This window comes from Procambarus clarkii, chromosome 33, assembly GCF_040958095.1.
Source record: "Procambarus clarkii isolate CNS0578487 chromosome 33, FALCON_Pclarkii_2.0, whole genome shotgun sequence".
NCBI lineage: Eukaryota > Metazoa > Arthropoda > Malacostraca > Decapoda > Cambaridae > Procambarus > Procambarus clarkii.
The window spans coordinates 37,206,440-37,222,945 of NC_091182.1; the positions used below are offsets into that span (position 1 = coordinate 37,206,440).

General features: G+C 49.0%; 1 protein-coding gene across 12 annotated transcripts in view; it reads left to right on the forward strand.

Moving 5' to 3' along the window:
* The window catches only part of LOC123765217 (uncharacterized), a 321,546-nt gene that overhangs the window by 247,552 nt on the left and 57,488 nt on the right, over positions 1-16,506 (forward strand). For 10 of the 12 annotated variants that reach the window (XR_011230261.1, XM_045753688.2, XM_045753689.2 and 7 more), the window contains 2 exons: positions 1,801-1,977; positions 13,041-13,223. Coding sequence is in view for 11 of the 12 variants with exons in the window: in XM_045753688.2 (XP_045609644.2) it covers positions 1,801-1,977; positions 13,041-13,223 (360 nt within the window). In the remaining variant the exon portion in view is untranslated. The remainder of the gene's footprint in view (positions 1-1,800; positions 1,978-13,040; positions 13,224-16,506) is intronic. The other 2 variants (XM_045753696.2, XM_045753694.2) reach the window with 1 other exon arrangement.

The following is a 16,506-nucleotide window of genomic DNA, read 5'->3' on the forward strand; positions in this document are numbered from 1 at the left end:
GGTTGGAGACTTGCCATGGGAGAGTAGTCCTGATGGCTCCTTGGTGGCCGGGCCAGCCTTGGTTTCAGGCGCTTCTTGCTCGATGTCCGAACCCAAGATTCTTCTCGCAACTCCGCCTCTTTCAGCAGATCGATCCGGTCTGTTACGTGGCTGGTTTGATCTCCTCCGCTCTTCGCGTCTGGTCTCTTTGACGCAGGTGTATCACCACTTGTATGGTGATCAGGTGGCTTAGTTGATGGTGTCCCACCTGCGAGTTTCGTCTAAACGGCAGTATGAAATTTCCTGGCGGAAATTTCCTTTCAGCAAATTTTTGTCCTTTCTCTCTTCGTTGTTTTAGGACCGTCATCTTGTGCCAAATACTGTCGCCTCGTTTCGTGCGGTGCTGGCAGAGCCCCTGCAGCTTGCTTTCAGGGTGGATGTCTCTTCTGCTCCGTTCCGCAAGCGTTTTCAGACGTTGTTTCACCTCTGGCCTGCTCATGCGCAGCCTGAGCCGTCCTGGTCATTGGACCGGGTGCTCTCTTTTCTCTCTTCTCGATTTGTGGTGGCCCCCTCGGTTTAGGACTGTTTCTAAGGCTCTTTTCTTGAGGGCATTGGCCTCTGTGGGTCGGGTCGGGGAGCTTCATGCTCTCCTCGGGAGCAAGGGTTTCTGCTCTTTCAGTCCTGGTGGTCGTTTCGTTCGTATGCAACCTTCTTCTTTTATGGTGAAGAATCATGCTGCTGCTTTCCGAAGGGGTCCTTGAGTTGTTGATGCTTGGTTGGTTCAGCCGGGGGTGCATCATGTTTTGTGTCCAGTTGCGGCTCTTCGCCGGTATCTGCGTGCCACGGCCTCCGTGGCAGGGGACACGCTTTGGGTGGACCCGGTTTCCCTTCTTCCCTATTCCAAGGTGCGGTTCTTCCAGGTCGTCCGCAGGATTATTTGGTCCAGCCAGCCTGCGGTTTATCCCAGTGCCCACGACGTTTGTAAGTTTGTGGCTTTGGCTGCTGTTTTTGGGAATATGTCCTGGGCTGACATTCAGGCACGGGGCTTATGGAGGTCGAACAGGTTCCTGGTCGCATGGTATCTTGTTAATGTTCCTGGCCCTTCTCAGGCGTGTGTAGCCTTGGGTCACAGGTTGCAGCCATTTGTCTCGACTTCGAGTTGAGGAGCGAGTGACAACCACCTCCTGGGTAAGTCCCTCATTTTCTTTGTCTTTGGTTAGGTAGCTTCGGGGAACCGAAGGGGCTATCCACAGAAAACCAGCATTGAATGTAAGGACACGCCATTTTCTGGGTGAGACCCAGAGGCTCCCCGGCATCCCTCCCTCCGGTCGGCTTTTTTTTTGCGGTTTTTGATACTTGGCCTCTGAACTGAGGAGAGTTGCCAGTGTGGAGGTCTGGGACCCCCCCGTCCCCCTCCCGGGGAGGGGGGGTTGCATAGACAGATGCGCGGCATTTGTGGTGATGTCATACTTGTTTCCTTGGTTTTGATTGGGGAGTTCTGTTGCTAGTTCAGCTTTCGGTTTGCAATTTATTTGATCAGCAGTAGTTTGTTTTGGAATTCCTACCTTTCTGGGTGCCTGACCTGGTAGATGGCAGACAAAGACTGCTTCCAATTACACAGGGGTGTCTTTAGGCCATTGCTCCTCGTGCCTCTCTTGAGGGGGTCAGGTTCTGGCTCTGGTCTCTGGTAGGCTTAGAACTCCTTCGATTGACTGTTGCCATGGTCTAATATAGACACATCAGCCTGGTATAGCTCCGGGGAGCCTCCGGGTCTCACCCAGAAAATGGCGTTTCATTACATTCAACGCTGGTTTTTTTCAGCTGTGAAAAACGGCCTATACCAACTCTGTCCATCTTGCAATGTTGCCGTACATATTCTTCGATATGTCTGCAACTGTGGATACAGCTTAATTGATGCCAGATGTAAAGCTAAGGAGGAAAGGAGGGCTCAGACAGAAGTAAAACTGTCACATGAAATAAATGTTTCTGGTTTGCCTGGTAAGCTCAGTTTTACTTCTATGAATAATGTTTAGTATGAAAATAGACAACATGAATTTTATTAATTACATTTTATTTACTCCTGCACTGTGCACTTTTCTGTGGGGAGCCCCTACGGCTCCCTGGAGCTTATCGGGCTAATGTATGTTATGTTAGACCGGGACATTAGCTAAGGAGTTCAGACCTACCAGGGACCAGCGCCAGAACCTGGCCCCTTCAGAGAGGTTTCAGGGAGCAATGGCCCTGGAAAACCCCATATGGTTGGGGGTTTTCCTTATCTGCCATCGACCGGGGTTAGGCACCCAGAAAGGTAGGCGTAAGAAAACAAACCCCACATGGTAAGAAACTACAACAAAAACCGAACAGAGAGGTAGAAAACTCCCTACAATCCCAAGGAAACTAGCAAACAAGCAAACATCACACTTTACTGCCGCGCCGATCGTCCGCGCAGCCCTCCCCACCCCTGGAGGGGGAGGGGGAGCCCCGGACCTACCGCGCCGGCTGCCAAGCTTCAGTTCGTTCGCTAATGTCAACCGGGATTGACGCTTCTCTGGCCTCAGTTTCCTAGGCGGTGTTTGCCTTGTGTGGCGTTCTCTGCCGTGTGTTGTGTTGTGCGGTGGCCAGGAGTACTTCATCAGTGCCAGGGCTGCATGTGCTTAGTGGCTGACTTCCCTAAGCGCCCTGTGAGTACTGCCCTTGCGTAACAGGGTTATCTTCCCTGGGGCGTTCGGGAACCATTCCCGTAGAGGTTCTTGCTGCGCGGCATTTGCCTCGCCCTTGGGGCCAGCTGGGGCTTGGGGCCCTTGTTTGGCCCTGGGTAGGGATTGGTATTGTGCTGGTTAGGGCGTCAAGGTGTTGCGCAGCCTGCCACCTGAGCGGCGGCCGGTTTCTGTTGCCTCAGGAGACGGTGTACTTTTGCGGGGTTTTTCTTTTGTTTTTCATTTTCTTGCCTGGTGTGGGGTCTGCCTAAGGTGGTTTTAGTTCCACTGGTAGTGTTTGGCGGCCCTCTGCTAGGCCCCCGTGCTTGTACACGTCTCAGGGGTTTTCAGTGCTATAATCTACCCTCTTGTTATGTTTGGGTTTCTTAACCGGTTAGCAACACCTTGCCCGGGCTTCCCGTAGTTGTTACCCTACGGGCCCTGGAAACCCCTGTCTCTGCTCGGGGGACCATTGAATGTGTCTTCCGGGTTCCAACCCGTCTTGTACGGGATCGTTGGTTGCTGTTCCCTTGTCTCCGGGTGACGGTCGCCATTTTTACCTCCGTCGTGCTGCCTGTTGGGTCACTGACACCTTGACCCGGAGTCTTGCGAGTGATTCTCTGCTTGTTCTCCAGTACTCTCCTGATGTTATTACTGTTCAGAGTACAGGCGGCATCCATGTTGCACGCTAGGTTAGGTTGCTGCAACATGCTAGGTTGGTTTCCCACTCGAATGCCCCGTGGCCGCCCCGTTTGGTTAGGTGCTACTCGCCCCTTTCTCTCCATGTTCCCGGCTCCGGACCGTCTGTGGGTTTCGGGGTTGGGGCGGGGTTTAGTTGCGGCAGAGACTCGGGCGGTTTTCGGGGGCTGCCCCATTCGGGTTGGGGACGGAGGTTTGAGCCTGTGCCTCCTGCCAAGGCTTCTGGGTCTTACCAGCGGCCCTTTCTTGTTGCCTTTCCCATGGACTCTTCCTTTTCTTTAAGGGCGGAGGGCTTGGAGGCCGGCTCTGCCCCGGGGCCTCTGTTGTTGGTTCCCGGGGCTGTGGGGGTTGCCTGCTAGCAGTTCTGGGGCGGTTTAGCCCCTTCCGGGGTTTTTCTGCTGTTGGGCGACGTTTTTCGCCCATCCAGTCTGCTAGCTTCCCACATTTGCTGGCGTGTTTTTGTTTATTTAGCGTCAGTCAAAGCCCCTGCTGGCGGCCATTTTCGTCTGCCGGTTTCACGGCGTGGCCACCAGGGCGGCGTTGCGGTTTGTTTACATGCGTCTGGGTGTGCGAGCGAGCGTCTCTGGTGAGTTTTCAAAAAATTTTAAGGGTTTTTGTTCTCCTGTTGTCGTTTCTTTGTTTTTCTGGTGTTTTCTTGCCGTTGCCTGTTCCTCTGGGAACGTTTGGGTGTTGAATTTGGGTCTGAGCCTATGGGTTTAGGCTCAGTGCCCCTGGCTGGTATGCTTGCTCCCACGCCTTGCCCCTCGGTTTTCGGTCTGTTGGGACCGTTTTCCCAGGGCGTTCTGCTGGGGTCTGTGCTTTGCCTTTCAGTGGTGTTCTCCGCCGGCAAATGTGGTGGTTTGGGCTCCCCCTGGTTCGATTCTGGGTTCCTTTGGGTTCCTTGGTTTCGTTCTGGAGGTTTCTTCCTCTTGGGCCCCCTTTTGTGGGTTCAGGGGACTTTGTTTCCTCGTGTGACCCGGTTCTGCCTTTTGGGGTTCCGGGGTCTTCCTGGCTTGCAGACTGATCTTTTTGGGTCTTGGCACATGTTGTGGTTGTGCTGGGACTTTGTGGTTTTGCTGTCGAGGTGGGCCTTTTGATGCAGTTTTGTGCCTTCTTTGCCTGGCCGGCGTAGTGCTCTCTGCCACTAGTCGGCGGCTTGTGCTTTTACAATATATGTCCTCACCTAGTTGTGCTTGTGGGGGTTGAGCTCTGGCGCCTTGGTCCTGCCTCTCAACCGTCCATCAACAGGTGTATCGGTTCCTGTGCCTCTTGGGCTCTGTCCTGTCTACATGTGTCATTGTCTGGGGGTCAGCCTCGTTACTTGTGTGAGGAGTCACCACATTACTTCCTAGTGCTTTCCCGTTCCCATTCTGACACTAAAAAAAAAAAAAAAAAAAAAAAAAAAAAAAAAATTTAATTCTATCTGTGGCTCTTTTGGGTACTCAGTTTCCACCTGTGTCCCCTAGTGCGTGTGCCCCTTGTGTTACATAGCCTGTCCTTATCAACCCTGTCGATTCCCTTGGGTATCTTGAATGTGGTGATCAGATCTCCCCTCACTTCATCTTCCAGCGAAGTGTGGTTTCATTACCGTAGTCTCTCCTCATGACTTCGGTAGTGTACTTTTTCTTTCGGAAGGGGTTCTGTTCCCTTCTCTGTTGACTGGGCGCTGGGGGAGCAGCTTGCTCTGTTGCCTCTCGCTTGGTCCCGCTGTTGGTGGGCGCTTTGGTTTGTCTTCCGGCCTCTGCTGGCATCGGAGGACGGTTTCTCCCCCTTGGGGGGGGTTCAGAGCTGGCGGGGTGGGCTTCTTCCCCTGCGCTTCGTCATTTCCTCTTCGTGGGTGCGTGGGGCGTGGTCGATCCGCCCCATCCTTCTGGGCTTCCCGTCTGCTCTTTGCAGTCATGGGCTTTTCCCATCTGCTCTTTGCAGTCATGAGCTTTTCCAGTCTGCAGTTCTTCTGGACTACTTCAGTCTGCGCCCTGGATCCTCTGCCCTCCTCGGAGGACTGTTGTCTCCTGTTCGGATTCTGTTAGGGCCGGGTGCATGGATGGTGGACCTGGACCTCCAGGTCACTTCTTGGCACGTTCCTCTCCAGTTTTTCTGGGGCTAGCACGGTTGGTAATTACCTATGTGTACTTACCTAAGTGTAGTTACATGATGAGAGCTACTCTCGTGGTGTCCCGTCTTCCCAGCACTCTTTGTCCTATAATGCTTTGATTCTAATTGTCATATTGTCATATAATGATTGTCATATGTCATAATGTGTCTTAATATGATTCATATAATGCTTTGGTGGTGGGGCTTCAGGTTTGCTGTTTTTATTGCCTTCCCTATTTTGTAAAGGGCACTTTGTATACTCTTTGCATCTTTACCGGATCTTAGTGCCCTGTCTGCGTCTGAGATTCGGTGTCTGGCCTACCTCGACGACTGGCTGGAGTGGGCTCCCAGTCAGTCCGCTTGTCTGCTCGCCAGGGGATGGTTCTTTCCAGATCGCTGGGTTTGGTTTTCCTGGTGATCTGGAGGTTTTTCCTTCTGTTTCCGTCCCGGGTTCGGACCTGGGCCTTGTTTCAGGCTCTTGGCCCTCATTGTCTTCCCTCCAGAAGTGTTACTGCGGCTGTGGTCCCGCCTTTGGCTGTTCAGGAGGGGGTCCCGGGTTGCTCAGCGGTTGCTGGGCGGTTGTGCGGGAGTTTGCACTTCTGCGTGCTTGTCTGCCCGCGGAGTCGGGTTTGGCTACGGCGTCGGTTGGTTCCTACGGAGACTCCCCTTCCGCCTCTTGCATTCCTTGGGTTCCTCCGGGGATCTGGTGTTGGTGCTGCGTCACCAGCTTCCTCTTTGGGGTTTTCGGGGTTCCGTGCCTTGGCACCTCCCCGACCCTTCGCTCGATGTGTTCACGGACGGGTCGTCTCTCGGCTGGGGCTTTGTGACCAGTGCTCACCAGGTCGGCCGAGGTTGATGGAGTCTGTCTGTCCGTCGGGCTCACAGCCCGGTTCAGGTGTTCATGGCTGTCTGGTTTGCGCTTCGGAGGGTTGGGTCACTAGGTACTCTACCATTCAGCTCTGTTTGGACTGTTCTCTGGTGGTTCTTGCCGGAACCAGAGGGGGTTTGGTTAACCGTGCGGTTCATGTCCGGGGTGTGTCCTGCGTCCTGGTGGACAGCTGTCTCGGTTCATTCCTCTTCGTGGGTTGGCCAGTCGTCGCCGTTTCGTTTTGTTGGCTCTGTTGGGCTTTTGGACTCCTGGCCATGGACGTCTTCGGGTCGGCGTGGTCTAGGCGTCGCCCGTTTTGTGGCGCCCTTCCCACCTGCGAGGACTTCACGGTGGAGGCTTTCGGCAGGCCTGGTCGAGGTGGGGGGTACCTGTATCTCTTCTCCCGGTCCAGCTGTTGCTTCGGGTTCTGGCTCGGTTGCAGCCCATTCCCACGAGAACAGTCCTTATGGTTCCATGGTGGCCGGCCCGGCCTTCTTTTCAGACGCTGCTTGATAGGTGTCCGTACCCGGGGCGTTTTTCCTGAGGCTTCGCCTCTTTCAGCAGGCCGAATCGGTCCTGTCCGTGACTGGTTCGGCTTTCTCCTTGGCTCTTCGCGTCTGGTATTTTGACTCAGGTATCACCATCTCTATGGTGTTCAGGTGGCTTTGTTGACGGTGTCCCACCTGCGAGCTTTGTCTTGGAGACAGTATGACGTTTATTACGTTTTCTCGCGTTTTGTTTCCCCTCCGGCCTGCTCATGAGTCGCCTGAGCCATCCTGGTCCTTGTTCAGGGTGCCTTCTTATCTTCCCCTCAGTTTGTGGTAGCCCCTTCGGTTCAGTTTCCTGCTCTTTGGTACTGGTGGTAGCTTTATTGGTGTGCAGCCTTTCTCTGTCCTGGCGACGGTCGAGACGGCTGCTTTCCGGAGGGGTTCTTGGGGTATTGGTACTTGTTTGGTTTGGCCGGGGGGTGCGTCCTGTGTTGTCCGGTTGTGCTTTTTGCTGTTGCCGGCGTACCGTGCCTGGGGATGCGCTGTGGTTGATCCGGTTCCTTCGTTCCCTGTTTTCAGGGCTCGGGTCTCCCAGGTCGTCCGCAGTGTTTTCCTTCTTCCTGCGGTCTGTCTTTGCGCCTGTGCTGTTCAGACGTTTGCAGCATTTGCTGCTGTGTTGGTGACGTCTCGGGCTCATTTCGGGCGCAGGGATTTGTGGGTCGCACAGGTTTTTGGCCGCCCATCCATATGTGCGTCTGTTCTTGGGCGTTCTTGTTGCCTTGGGTCGCAGGTTTGCGACCGGTTGTCTTGGCTTTGCGTTGCAGAGTTTGTGGCGGCCGCCTCCCGGGTTAGCCCTTTCTTTTCCTTCTCTTTGGGTATGAAGCTCCAGGGAGCCGTAGGGGCTCCCCACAGAAAACCAGCGTTGAATGTAATGAAACGCCATTTTCTGGGTGAGCCCCGGAGGCTCCCTGGAGACCCTCCCTCCCACCGGTCGGCATTTTTTTCGCGTTGGTTGAAGCTTAGCTTCCGAACTGGAGCTTGGCAGCCGGCGCGGTAGGTCCGGGGCTCCCCCCTCCCTCTCCCGGGGTGGGGAGGGCTGCGCGGACGATCGGCGCGGCAGTAAAGTGTGATGTTTGCTTGTTTGCTAGTTTCCTTGGGATTGTAGGGAGTTTTCTACCTCTCTGTTCGGTTTTTGTTGTAGTTTCTTACCATGTGGGGTTTGTTTTGTTACGCCTACCTTTCTGGGTGCCTAACCCCGGTCGATGGCAGATAAGGAAAACCCCCAACCATATGGGGTTTTCCAGGGCCATTGCTCCCTGAAACCTCTCTGAAGGGGCCAGGTTCTGGCGCTGGTCCCTGGTAGGTCTGAACTCCTTAGCTAATGTCCCGGTCTAACATAACATACATTAGCCCGATAAGCTCCAGGGAGCCTCCGGGGCTCACCCAGAAAATGGCGTTTCATTACATTCAACGCTGTTTTTTTCATGCAAGAAATTCATGATCAGTGAATTATTAACATTACAGTACTTGAAAGTTTTTAAACATGAGAACAATGTTAAAATATTGTCAAATTCAACAATTTTTATTTCAAATCACGGAGTAAAGAACATTAAAAAAGTCAAAATGTTGCTCTGGGCCATAACCTTTAACTCTTAAACTGCGCAACACGTCATGTGAAGGGTTGAGGAACTTGCAATAATTTGTGCAAGTACCGCAATTACCGCGTACCGCGCAAGATTTGAATGGTCGACAGGGTAGCGGGGGCCCCTATACGCTGCTCAGGGGCTATAGTAAACAGCTGCCATTTTGTAAAAAAATCCAGCACACACCACCAATGCGTGGGAGGCCCCAGTTTACCAGCGGTCACCATGGCGAGCACACGGCCGAATGCCTTCCGGGCACGCACCACGCAATCACTTACCCAAGAGCAAATAACTAGTGAATTATTTTCTGATGGTGAGGAAAGTAATTTTGATGACTGACATTGATAACGACTACACACAATTGACTGATGATAGTAGCGCAGACAGTGAAAATGAGATACAGCCTCATCCCATGGCGAGGCCTACACGCTCACCCATGCCTCCTCGCTCGGTGTGTACTCCAATTCACCTACGACCACACAGTTCCTGTGCTTATTTAGGGTATGGGGATATTTTGGGCGATGAGTCAGAGGAAGGTGACTCATTTTCTGGTTTTAGTGAAGTGGATTCAGAGCATAGTGTTACCGAGCCTGTTGCCAGTACCAGTGGTGTTACCGGGCGAGAATTTCTCGCATCAGCAGCGTCTCGCCCAGCCAAGCACCACCGCATGGCACCACAAGAGGAACCAAGACCCTCATGTTCACGTGCATTCACCTCACGTACATATAGCAGCCGTATTTTGCGTAGATGGGCTCAGCTCCTGGTCCATGGTATGCATCGTTTCCTCGCCGTCATGCCCCTGTTGCATCTCGCAGGACACCATGTGTACTTGTGTGGAGTGATGGTGACGATTTTATTCCTCTAATTCTTGCTTTTGACAATAAAGACAATGGGTTTACAGACCTTTTCCCTGATAATGGTGAGGACATGTGTGAAATGGAATATTTTACAGCATTCTATGATGAGCCGCTCATGGAATATATTGTACACCAAACGAACCTTCATGCAGGTTCGAACCTCAGTGAGGTGAACCCCAATGAGGTGAACCTCATTGGAAAAGAGATAAAAGAATATTCACGATTGCAGTGTTGGAAAAACACCACTGTAGGTGAAATGTATGTATTTTTAGCAATATGTATGTTGATGAAGCATTGTGTCAAACACGCTATCACAGATTATTGGAACAAAAACCAGACTATTCCAACACCTTTCTTCGGGAAATATGTGTCCCGAGACAGGTTTCAGATACTCCTCAGATGTCTTCATTTTGCAAGTAATGATGACCAGACAGAGGATGATAGACTTTGGCGAGTCAGGCACTATATGAATGAAGTTATTGGAAAGTTCAGAGATTTTTATGTACCAGCACAGAAGCTGGTGATTGACGAATCCCTTGTGCTTTTCAAAAGACGTGTTGCCTTCAAGCAGTATATTCCCTCCAAACGAAACAGATTTGGATTGAAATTCTTTGTTCTTTGTGACTGTGAAACAGGATATGTGTTACACATGATTCTGTATTCTGCTAGCGATGTAGACATTCCCGGTAACGACCAACATGGTTTCTCAGGTAGTGTGGTGAAGTAACTGATGGCACCATGGATGAACAAGGGCCACATTTTGTACACAGATAATTGCTATACAAATCCCTTGCTAGCTAGGTTCTTGATTGAAAATAGAACTGGATTAGTTGGCACAGTCAAGCCAAGAAGAAGGGAAATGCCAGTGTTTGAAAATAAACTTGAAGTTGGTGACTGCGAGCTCAGAAAATGTGATCAAATACTCTCTCTAGTTAGGTGGAAAGACAAAAGTGAACTTGCTGACAACCGTTCATGATGGTACAATGGTGAACAGTGGCAAGGTGAACCGAGTAACGCAAGATATAGTATATAAGCCAGATTGTGTTCTTGACTATAATATCAACATGCGTTTGGTTGATAAATCTGAGATGATGGTGGGCACTATCGAGTGTGTGCGGAAAACAGTGAAGTGGACGAAAAAAGTATTTTTTCATCTTGTTGACATGAGCATGCTGAACTGCTACAATATGTATCTGGTGAAAACTTGACATAAACCAAGTTTCCGTTCGTTTGCTCATACACTTGCGACACAGTTATTAGCAAAGTTGTTGCAAAGATGTTCCTGGCATACAAAAACCCATCATGAACCCAGTGTTGCAGCATGCTGCTACACCCAGGCTCACTCACATTGAGGGCTTTCAAGCTCACAGACTAAATCATTTTCCACCAGCTGGAAAGCGTGCAATAGGCAAACGTGATTCCTTTTTGTTGATCTACAAACTAAGCAGAGATCAGAAATGAAAACAGGTGCAAACATGGTGTGAAGCATGTGCAGTTCCATTGTGTGCTGTCGACTGCTTCAACGACTACCACTCTCTCCAAGACTTCTACAAGATTAGTGCATAAACCTGTAAATAGTGCGTGTATGTGTGTAAATATAATAATGAACAATGTGAATACATATTATATAGGCGTAATGGAAAACATTTGTGTGCGCATGTGTATTCTCGATGTTTGCAACATTTATTGCCATTGGCCATGATGTAACATTATATGCAACACAATTAGTGAATAATATTAGCAAAAAATATGCCTAGACACTGTAAATAATGCAGCAATAATAAATTCGTGGCAACTCTGGCTGCTTGAAGACCGCGTGCGACACCTCCGGGACGCATCTTCCATGAGCGATCATGTAGGATGTGACGTCATCGCCCATATTGTTGACTCAATTATGTCACTGGTAAGTACAATTAATTTTTTATATTTTTCTCGTGGTCAGGGAACGCAACAGGTTAAGAAGATTTTTTCTTTTTTTTTTTTTTTTTGGTATGCACCTGTGGGTAACAAATGCTAATTAGCCCTGAGCAACACAAGGGTTAAACTACGCAACACTTCATATGATGTGTTGAGTAACTGATGCAAAAGTGCACACCACTGCATATTTATTTATTTATTTATTTATTTTTTTATTTTATTTTTTATTTTTTTTGAGATATATACAAGAATTGTAACCTTCTTGTACAGCCACTAGTATGCGTAGCATTTCGGGCAGGTCCCTGGAATACGATCCCCGCCGCGAAGAATCGTTTTTTCAACCAAGTACCCATTTTACTGTTGAGTTAAACAGAGGCTACAGTTAAGGATTTGCGCCCAGTAAATTCTTCCACAGCCAAGATACGAACCCATGACAAAGCGCTCGCGGAACACCAGGCGAGTGTCTTACCACTACACCACGGAGACTGGTCATATATGACATCTTGGAGTACCGCACAAGATTTAAACGGACTGCGGGGTAGAGGAGGGCCCCCCATATGCTACCCAGGGGCTTTAGTAAACATCCGACATTTTGAAACAAAATCCAGCTGGACCACCACAGTGTGAGAGGCCTCAGTTACCCAACAGTCACCATGGCGAGCGCACGGTCAAACGCCTCCCGGGCATGCACCATACAATCATTGACTCAAAATCAAATAAATAGTGAATTATTCTCTAATAGTGAGGAAAGTGATATTGATGACTGACACCGATAGAGACTATGCACAGATGTCTGATGATAATAGCACGGACAGTGAGATTGAGATACAGCCTGCTCCCATGGCGAGGCCTAGACGAGACCTAGGCCATCTTCTAGGGTGGCTCCTTCCACTTCAGGGCATAGTGTCACTTGAGCTGCCTAGTCTCGCCAAGGTCTTGGGGTTTACTTTCTTCCAGCCAATACCTTCCTCCGAAGCCTCTCCATTGGTCTTAGCTTTCCTGCTCTTGGGAGGTAGGCGTAGACTCTAGCTCTGCTCCAGAGCCTTTGTGTTTGGTTTCTGAGGCTTGAAGGAAGTCAGATAGGAAGCTTTGGTTTCTCTTAGATCCTAGTTGAGTCTGTCCTTAATGATAAGGGACCTTTTGCTTCAGGGGGGAGAAATTTTCACATCCCCCCAACATGTATGAGTTTGATCTTATTGAAGCTTTCCCAGGGTTTGTTTCCGCATCCCTGTAAGCCTGTCAGATACCCCTTCTGAAGGGTTCCTTTTCCTTGGAGTTCCTGTTTAGTAGCTCAGGTGGATCTTTTCAAGTATCTCCTGTGAGACCTGCAGTTTGCCTCTCTGATAGATACTGCCTCTTTTGTGTTTGGGTCTTAACTATACTGGTTGTACTATCAGATCTTAGTCTTCTTGGCTGACAATCCTCTTTTCTGAGAGGCGCCCCCTTGTGGGTCCCTGAAGCTACTCTCACTAATTGTGTATCAACTACTGTACTTGGGTCTCAAGCGGAATACACCTAACAATGCCAGATTATAGTTTAGGAGAATATTATAAGAGGTCTAACAATATTTTCTTTATTCCATATGCCATTTATGATCTTCATTATATTATTATATTATAAACATGTAAATTTTCCTGAATAGTCTAATTATTGTGAAATCCATATACAGTACAGTACTTTATAAACAATTATTATCCAATGTAGCTCATATGAAGTAGTTATAGTGTAAGCAGAGATCTATATTAAATTATAAACATATTACGTACTTTATCATACCCAAAGTTATCTTTATTTTTCAGTTGTGAAAAATGGGCTATATAAATACCGACTCTGTCCCTCTTGTAATGTCGCCGTACATATTCTTCGATATGTTTGCAACTGTGGATACAGCTTAATTGATGCCAGACGTAAAGCTAAGAAGGAAAGGAGGGCTCAGACAGAAGTAAAAATCTCAGAAGAAAAAAATGTTTCTGGTTTGCCTGGTAAGCTCAGTTTTATTTCTATGAATAATGTTTATTATGAAAATAGACAACATGAACTTTATTAATTACATTTTATTAACTCTGGCACTGTGCACCTCTTTCATGCGAGAAATTCATAGCCAGTGACTTATTAACATTACTTGAAAATTTTTAAACATGAGAACACTGTTAAAATATTGCCAAATTCAATTTTTTTTATTCCAAATCACGAGGTAAAAAACATTAAAAATGTCAAAATGTTGCTGTGGCCCTTAACCCTTAAATTACGCAACACTTCATATGACGTGTTGAGTAACAGACTCAAAAGTGTGCACCACTGCATATGACGTTTTGGAGTACCGCACATGATTTAAACGGACCGCGGGGTAGAGGGGGGCTCCCCATAATATGCTACCCAGGGGCTTTAGTAAACAGCCGACATTTTGAAACAAAATCCAGTTGGACCACCACAGTGTGAGAGGGCCTCAGTCACCCAACAATCACCATGGCAAGCATACGGCCAAATGCCTCCCGGACTCTCACCATGCAATCATTGACTCAAGATCAAATAAATAGTGCATTATTCTCTGATGGTGAGGAAAGTGATATTGATGACTCTGACATTCGATAGAGACTATGCACAGATGTCTTATGATAATAGCACTGACAGTGAGATTGAGATACAGCCTGCTTCCATGGCGAGGCCTAGACGTTCAGCAGTGCCTCATTGCCTAGTGTCTACACACACCACGAGCGTAGCTCTCATCCTGTAACTACACTTGGGTAATTACACCAATTCACTCACGACCACACAATTCTTGTACTTATTTAGAGTATGAGGATATTTTAGACCACAAGTCAGAGGAAGGTGACTCTTTTCTGGTTTTAGTGAAGTGGAATCAGAGCATAGTATTACCACGACTCTCGCTAGTGTCAGTGGTGTTACCAAGCCATGTTTTATTGCGTCAGCAGCAGCAGCAGCTCGCCCTACCAAGCACCGCCGAATGGCACCACATGGAGACGATGAGGAACAAACGCACTCATGTTCATGGGATTATACCTCATCTTCAGTTCACGCCCATACTGTGCATAGACAGGCCTTAGTTCCTGTTCCACAGTGTGCAACGATTCCTTACCGTGGTGCCGCTGTTTTGTCTTACAGGACACCAGGTGAACTTGTGTGGAGTGATGGGGACGATTTTGTTCCACTAATTCCTGCCTTTGACAATAAAGTCGTTGGGATTACAGATCTTTTACTTGATACTGGTGAGGACATGTGTGAAATGAACATTTTTACTACATATTTTGATGAGCCGCTCATGGAACATATTGTTCACCAAACGAACATTCACCAGGCTTTTCGCATTGAAAAGGAGTTACCAGAATTTTCACGATTAATGCATTGGAAAAACACTACTATAGGTGAAATGTATGTATTTTGTGCACTATGTATGTTGATGAAACATTGTGTAAAACACATCATCTCAGATCATTTGGAGCAAAGACCAGACTGTTCCAATACCTTGGTTCGGGAAATATATGTCTCGAGACAGGTTTCAGATACTCCTCAGGTGTCTTCATTTTGCAAATAATGAAGACCAGACGCAGGATGATAGACTTTGGAGAGTGAGGCACGTTCTGAATAAACTGATTGGAAAGTTCAGAGATTTCTACGTACCAGCACAGAAGTTGGTAATTGATGAATCCCTTACCATGCTTTTCAAAGGACATGTTGACTTCAAGCAGTATATTCCCTCCAAACACAAGAGATTTGGATTGAAATTCTATGTTCTCTGTGACTGTGAAACAGGAATTGTATTGCACATGATTCTGTATACTGCTAGCAATGTAGTCATTCCTGTTAATGACCAACATGGTTTCTCAGGTAGTGTGGTGAAGACACTGATGGCACCATGGCTGAAGTTGGGCCACATTTTATACACAGATAACTATTATACAAGTCCCTTGTTAACTAAGTTCTTGCTTGAAAATAGAACCGGAGTGTGTGGCACAGTAAAGGCAAGAAGACGGGAAATGCCAGTGTTTGACAAGAATATTGAAGTTGGTGACTGCAAGCTAAGAAAAAGTGATCAAATACTCTCAGCTTCATTCTGAACTTGTTCTGTCTGAATCCATGGGTTTATTGCCCTTCCTTCCAGATGACTACTCTGTACCCAGGTCCATCTTCTGTTGGAGTCAGATGCTTGGATGGAGTCCCTGGATCTCAGTGACACGTATTGGCACATTCTGATTCATCCAAGGATGGGCTCGGTTTTGTAGTGGGGCGGCAGGGTTACCGCTTTCGTTGCCTTCCCTTCAGTTTGAATCTGGTACTTTGCATTTTTACACACCTTACTCAGGTCATGGAGGCCCCCCTGCTTCTGTTAGGTGTTCTGGTTCTGGCCTCCCTTGACATCTGGCTGGTGTGGACTCCCAGCCAGTTCGCTTGTCTGCTCACCAGGGATCTGGTTCTTTCCCATCTCGCAGGGTTCGGGTTCCTGGTGAGCTCGCGGAAGTCCCATCTGGTTCCCTCTCAGATTCAGTCTTGGCTGGGTCTTGTATAGGACACTTGGACTGCTTCCTTGTCTCTCCCTCCGGCGGCTCTGCTTTGGCTGCGTTCATGTCTTCGCCTGTTTTTGAGGGCTGCCAGGTCATGCAGCGATTGTTCGAGAGCTTGTGCGGGAGCCTGAACTTTGCCACAATGGTCTACCCGCCAGGTTGGGTTTGCCTTCGTCGGCTGTTCTGGTTCCTTCGGGGACGTCCCTTCCGCCTCTCTCGTTAATGCTGGGTTCGGACTCTGGGGGCTTTGCGTCGGTTGCTGCATCGTCGGCTTCCTCTTTGAGTTTTTTGGTATTCGGTGCCTTGGCACCTACCCGAGCCCTCTCTCTCTCGATGTGTTCACATACGCGTCATCTCTTTACTAGGGCTTTTTGACCAGTGCTCACCAGACCGGCCAGGGACGTTGGGGTCTGTTCTTCCGTCGGGCTCACAGCACGGTGCAGGGGATCATGGCTGTGTGGCAGTCGCTCCGGAGGATTTAGGTCGCTCGCGGATCGACGATCTGGCTCCATTCGGACTGTTCCCCTGGTGGTTCATTGCCTGAACCACAGGGGTTCGTTGTGTTCCTTGGCTCTTTGGGGCTGGTCACTTCGGGTGACTCGTCTGCTGAATTCTCAGGGTTTGGCTCTCCTGACAGTTAACATTCAGGGGGTGTCCAATGTCCTGGCAGACGGCCTGTCACGGTTCATTCCCCTTTCCACGGAATGGACGGTCGACGCCGACATTCAGTTGGCTCTGCCGGACG